Below are 6683 nucleotides of genomic sequence, written 5' to 3' on the forward strand. Positions count from 1 at the left end.
ACAGAAGGAGGACGCAACAGCGCCATCTGTCTGTGTTCATGCCACACGTCTCTCTAGTGCTGCCCTATACAACCTGCTCTCCCCTGTATTATGTGGTGGTGATGAACTGGGCTCGTGGAGAGTTCACCCTAGTCCGTTCCTCCCGCCTAAAGCAGGTGGTTGAGACATGGCCTGCCTGTAATGATGATGTGGTCAGTCATGGGGGCAGTCATGGCCTGGCAGTTAGGGAACTGGTCTTGTGACCGGAGGGTCGTGGGTTCGATTCCCCGACAGGCCATGACTGAGGTGCCCTTGAGCAAGGCACCTAACCCCAACTGCTCCCCGGGCGCCGGGCTAGGGCTGCCCACTGCTCTGGGCACGTGTGATCCACAGCCCCCTAGTAATCACTAGTGTGTGTGTGTGTTCTGACTGCACAGATGGGTTAAAAGCGGAGGACAAATTTCGATTGGGGTGTAAAAATCACAATTGACAAAATATGGCACATTTCATGATGAGGCAGACAGACAGGGAGCAAGGCCATTAGTTATGTGGCATTCTGCAAGGACCGCCTCCTGACTCCACCCTCAATCCAGACTCCTCCCCCAGATTAGCCAGTTTGCTCATTCCGAAACCCACACGTCACGAGACGGACAGTGCTGGAGAGAATAAGGATGTGCCCTTTGCTGGTTACCCAAGCGCCAAGGAGTTGTCAAACTTGTTATGTCAGCGTGTGGCCCCGCCCTGTGTGATGTCAGCGTGTGGCCCCGCCCCACGGCAGGTGGGCAGCTGCAGGGCTGTAAAATGTGAGGTGTAGGAATGCAGCTTTAGTCGTCCTGGTGTTGAGCACACGGAGCTGTGACAGAGCAGTGCATTCTGGGCCGCTCTCCCACAGCGATGGACTGCAAGACGTTTGTTGGCCGATGCTTCGGTTTCTTCCTGCTGGCCATCTTGCTGGACGTGGTGGGCCTCATCCTCTTCCTCCTGGGTATCTTCTTGCCGGTCAGCTTCTGGGACTTCTTCGTCTTCTCCGGGCCCATCATCATCTTCCTCAGCCTGGTGTCCTGGATCTTCTGGTACCTGGGGAACCTCACTGTGCCGTATCAGGAGTTTCTGTCTCGCTAAATCTCCTGTGGACACATGGAGGGAGACAGGGACAGGAATGGGACAGGACTGGGACACACAGACCTACGCTGGGGGACAGTGCAGAGACAGATGTGAATGTTGGTGGCCATGAAGAAGCGTCTACAGCCCACACGGAGCTGTGGTCACATGGCAAGGGTGAGCTTGGGTGTGTTTACATGAACAGATTGTGACTTGCATTGCATTTGAGTCACGTCGCTTCTTCAACGTCCAAAATATGCCATCTGAAGCAAATCATGATGACTGTGGTGTTTGTCAGTGTTTGACAGCAATGTCTGTTATGCCGTTTCGAAGGGAAAAAATTATGACTTGAAAATGTGAACTTTTCTGTAGATATTTTGATCTTAGGTGACTGGTTGTATAGGCACCTTAAACCCTGAATGAGGATATTTATTGGAGAATGTGAAGGAATCAGGATGGCCAGCTGGTTCTTCTGGGAACACAACTTACAGAGTGTGTGTTCAGACACGGAAACAGAACTGTTCTGGTGATGGAGCCACTGTTGTGTCTAAGAAACACAACCAAAACGTTTTTTCTTGATGACTTCAAGTCCCAGATTTACAGCCCTGTCAAGAAGAAGTGTGACAAGCTACATTTTTAGATGTTTGAGAACAATGTTGAGATTCCACAGGAAACCTGCTGGACTAGACATTCCGGTCAACACACAGGAGCTCACAGGATCACTGAACACAGCTCTGCCCACCTGCACACACACACACACACACACACACACACACACACACACACACACACACACACACACACACTCAGGGTTCTTCCCTGCATCACCAACATTAACAATGGTATTGTGTTGGCGGCTTTTTCTGTACAAGCTTTCAAACATAAATTAATCTTAATCTTTTTCAAATGCCTCCAAGTCTCTTTGATAGATACAGCCCACTCACTCTGTGTTTTGCATTCTCTCTCTCTTTTCCTCCCTCCGAGTAATCAGTCATCCATTCTTGCTTTCTCTCTCTCTCTCTCTACACACACACACACACACACCCACAGGAGTTCTACTGGATGTTTTGTGCTCAGCGCATCAGGTTGAGGTTGCCAGTGCCTTCTAAATGACACCAATTCATTTTAATTCAGTTTACCACCCATGAACTCAAACAGACAGTGATTCAAGTCAGAAGACTATATCAAATCAAACTAGGGAACAATTAAGACAGTACGTGTCTTCTCTGTGTGTGTGTGTGTGTGTGTGTGTGTGTGCGCGCGCAGTATTTCAGGACTTGTCGCACTGGGGTTGTCCAGCATATCTTGACTGGCCACTCAAACAGGCCCCTAGAATTTATTGATTTCAGACTCAGATCATTTTAATTTAAATTCTGCAAGAATGAGTGTACAAATGAAAAAGATTTGTTTACATTGTTAAAACTTTAAAAGTGGAAAAATGTAACAAAAATGTGTCAGAGGTGTGACAAAAGTGTGTTTATTCCTTCAAGATGTGAACTAAAAGAATATGTCCTGCTGTATCACATATAAACATTCATGACACGGACAGCCTGTGCCACTAACAAACAGCAGCAAACCCTCTAGTGGCTCCTTCTACATTTAATTTTATTTCATCTCGTCACTTTACTGTCATATTGTCAAATATGGGTAAATACATGCATCTTTTAAAAAACGACAAACGCAAAATCTACGCAGTAAATCAAACAAAACCAGACAAATATAAAAGATCTTAAACACAAGAGAAATTGTGATAATTTTATTTTTCTGTGGCGAAAATGGCGGAATCGTGTTGAAAACGCAATTTGGGGTCGTCAATAATCCCAGTGACTGACAAACAGGCTGTGAACGCGTGCGACGTGCGAATCGCCTACATGCCCCATCAGCCCCCGCGCGGTCCCCACTGTTTACAAACAACCCGGCACAGACGTGCGCCCGGCCGACGGCGTGATGTCACCATGAGAGAGTGCGCGTGCTCGAAGACACACGCGCTTCCCTTCTATAACCGTCATTCACTTTCGGACAAAAACGGACACGTAGTGGACAGTGGAGACCTGGTCGGTTAGCGCGCGAGTGTAACGGTCAGGAACCGTGTATAAAACCGTCCGTTCGGTCGACGTGTGATTCTCTTCCCACAACCACACGTTGACTGCGCTAGGGATTGTGGGTAGGAGGGTACAGACGGTTGGAGGTGAAACACGGAGCGAACTTTCTGGAAGGACGTCGTTACCGTGGCGACGAGTCAAAATTAATATCGTCCAAAAATAATGGCAACTGTTTACATTTATTTTAACAGTTGGATGTGTGATCCCATCTTCCATTTGACACGTTTTATCATGAGATGAAAACAAAATTTAAAAAGTTTAAGCAGAATATAAATGGAAAACTAGAAAAACCAGACGGTCTTAACCATCTATATATATATATATATATATATATATATATATATATATATATATATATATATATATATATATATATATATATTAAGATTATATCTATATTAATATAATCTATATTATATGAATATAATATATATTCATATAATATATATATATATATATATATATATATATATATATATATATATATATATATAATATATATATTATATGAATATATATTATATTCATATAATATAGATTATATTAATATAGATATAATCTTAATATAATATCATCTTGACGTCGCGTCTCTCGTTCAGAACCAACAGGACCCGAACACTGTTTTAACCCTCGCCGTCATTTCCGGGCTCTGAGGTGAAATCCGGTCCCGGTTTTACCGACGTCCGCGCGCATGCGTGTTTGACGTACAGCATCACCGCTCTTCCCGCCGTCAATCATCCACATCGCGTGTTCTATTGGTGCCCGTCGAACGACCGCGTTCCCACCCTCGTTCCTGATTGGACGGGGCGCGTGTCGATCACGGCGGGCACGCCCTCGGCGTGGTTTGGGTCGGCCCGTCCTCCTTCCCCGTTCTGTGTATCGCGGCGGTGGGTCCGCCGTCTCCGTCCCCCCCCCCCCACCTTTAACGTCCCCGTTTGAATTCGGACGCCCGTGCGCCTCTCGCGAGCCCGGTTAAACGTCCCTCGCGCGCGCCCCCCGGTACCGTAGGGCGGGATGGCGGCGGTGGCCCGGCTGGAGGGCCGCGGGTTCGAGTACGTGATGAAGAAGCGCTCGGTGACGGTGGGGCGGAACTCGTCGCAGGGCCCGGTGGACGTGAGCATGGGCCGCTCCAGCTTCATCTCGCGGCGGCACCTCGAGGTGTTCGCGGCGGGCGAGGGCGGTCCGGGCGGCGGGGAGTTCTACCTGCGCTGCCTGGGCAAGAACGGCGTGTTCGTGGACGGCGCGTTCGTGCGGCGCGGAGCTGCCCCGCTACAGCTGCCCCGAGTGTGAGTCGGTACCGCCGGTGTGTTTGTTTGTTTGTTTGTTTTGAAAGGTCGTGCTGCACGTGCTGCCCAGGGGGCCACGCCATGGCGGGTTTCCTCGGAACCGAGCCCGTGTTCTCCTCTGAACGGCTGGACCGCCGGTCACGTTTGTTTCGCGTCGTGCAACCGTCCCGGTGGCGGGCCGGACCGGACCGGGTCGTGCACGGTCCACGTAAACGGTGTGTGTGCGGCGCCGCCGCGCTGGGCCACGTGCGCTCGCTCTCCGGCGGGACGCTGCGGTACCGGACGGACGTGATCTCACGTTTGTTTCGGTTTGTCTCGTTCGGTCGTGCTCGTAACCGAATCTCCAAACCGTGACCTGGGGGGTCGTTAACCGTGTGAGGGCTCGGTTCGGTCAGCCCGCCTGCTTTAGCGGACCCGGACATGGCTGCCGAGCACGAGGAACACTGTGTGTGTGTGTGTGTGTGTGGTGTGTGTGTGTGTGATGACCTAAATACCACAATAACACACACTAACCAGAGCGGGTGTCTCGCTGCCTGTAGGTGCGACAGCCCGAGTAACAACACCACCACGAGCTGCACGTCTCACTGTCCGGTGTCCACACGCGGTTTAAATCTGTGTTTTAGTCACTGCACACTTTCACTATCATACCTGCCCGTGTTTGCACGCGCCTGCGCGAGGAATGCAGCAGCTACACGTCACGGGCGGCTCGTGCTCTCGGAACCACCGACACAACGCGGGTCGGTGCTGCAGAGTAAATAAACACGTCCACTGTTTGACCTGCTCTGGAGGCCAGTGGGGTTTTACTGGGAGGTCACAGAGAAAACAAGTGTGTGGTCAGAGCGGGCACGATGCCCTGTGGGCGCTGTGGGACCCTGTGGACGCTGTTGGACCCTGGTGCTGCAGAGTGTCCTTGGTTAGAGGGTCACGGGTGTAAACATGTCCATTTCCTCTTTCCTAGTCTGTTATATTTGACCGAGGATTGCTTCATTTCTGACTAAACGTGTAATTATACCACGATAAAGTGAAATGTTCCTGTTCCTGTATTTGTTACGAGGAGTGTTTACACTGCCAGAGCCCACACAGGGTGGGTTTGGTTGAACTGTGCAAACTGGTGGCGTTGCTCTGATTGTAATGAAACGAGTGTTGCACTAGAGAGACGAGGGTGGGTAACTAGCTGTCCGAGTGGTCGTGACCAGAGAGCTCTTTACCATGACACACACCCTCACATCAGCGCAGGTAGCTAAAGCCACGAGGCCTTCAGCTGTGTTAGCTGCTGAGATCTCTTTAAATAGACTTGGTGAACCACAGTGATGATCACAGGGTCTCTGGGTGGGCCACGTGTCTTATGCCCTCTCCACATTCCCTGAATCGTAACAGCTTTGTAGTGTTCTGTCTTTTATTCACTTTATGAACTGGCTTGTTTACATTCTTAATAAATTTGCTTGTTCGCTTGGAATTCAGCAGATGCGTGAGGGTGTAGTCTGGAGTGTTTCTAGGTATCATGTTGTCTGGTTTGGGTGGAGAGTGGAGTGTTGTTCCAGCTCAACCGTCAGCATGTCGGTGCTGTAGTGCCCCACTCAGAGTCCCCCCTGATCTTTACAGCACAGACACACCACCTTCTCCACGATTCGTGTCTTCCTCAGTCCTCCTGACTCTGTTAAATGGTCTGAGAGTAGAAGGTCACTTTAAGGTCTTCCATTGTTAATGTTTTTGGTTTTTAGTTCTGAGGGCTCATTGGTTATTTAACAAGGGCACCTCCCACCGTCATGAGACAAGGGTACCTGCCATCAAAGGCAAACAAGGAAGTGGGTGTGGCACACACGTAGTTGACTTCCCCCCTGCTGGGCGTGTGTAGGGGTGTGTGTGCCCCAGGCTCACCAGTCCCTCTCACTCTCACGTGGACACGTTTGAGTCTGGGTCTAATGTAGACATGGAAGAGCTCAAACAGGAAGTGGAGACCTCTGCCCTTGCTTGTAAACCGGGAGGCCCTGTTGTATTAGCTTTGTGTAGTCCACACGGTCCCTGAAGGGCCAACACGCCTTTTAGTTACTCTCCGTCCACAAGGATCGTTGATTTCGTTTCCTGGACATAGTTTCTCCAAAGTGATGGCTTCCACAGATTTTAGAAAACACATTCTAGGTTTATTAACGAACGTGTAACTGCGTTAGTGTGCTAGGAGACGTAGTGCATGAGTGGTAAACACAGCATCATTTTC

At 49.7% G+C, this 6683-nt stretch overlaps 1 protein-coding gene across 1 annotated transcript; it reads left to right on the forward strand.

The window, feature by feature from the left end:
- The first annotated feature begins 3999 nt into the window (after positions 1-3999).
- On the forward strand, positions 4000-6677 carry foxk2b (forkhead box K2b). The gene has a single exon (XM_077010601.1). It carries the CDS (start codon positions 4197-4199, stop codon positions 4470-4472), a length of 276 nt encoding a protein of 91 aa, XP_076866716.1. The 5' UTR covers positions 4000-4196; the 3' UTR covers positions 4473-6677.
- The last annotated feature ends 6 nt before the right edge of the window (positions 6678-6683 follow it).

Source organism: Brachyhypopomus gauderio, chromosome 6 (genome assembly GCF_052324685.1).
Source record: "Brachyhypopomus gauderio isolate BG-103 chromosome 6, BGAUD_0.2, whole genome shotgun sequence".
Taxonomy (NCBI): Eukaryota; Metazoa; Chordata; class Actinopteri; order Gymnotiformes; family Hypopomidae; genus Brachyhypopomus; species Brachyhypopomus gauderio.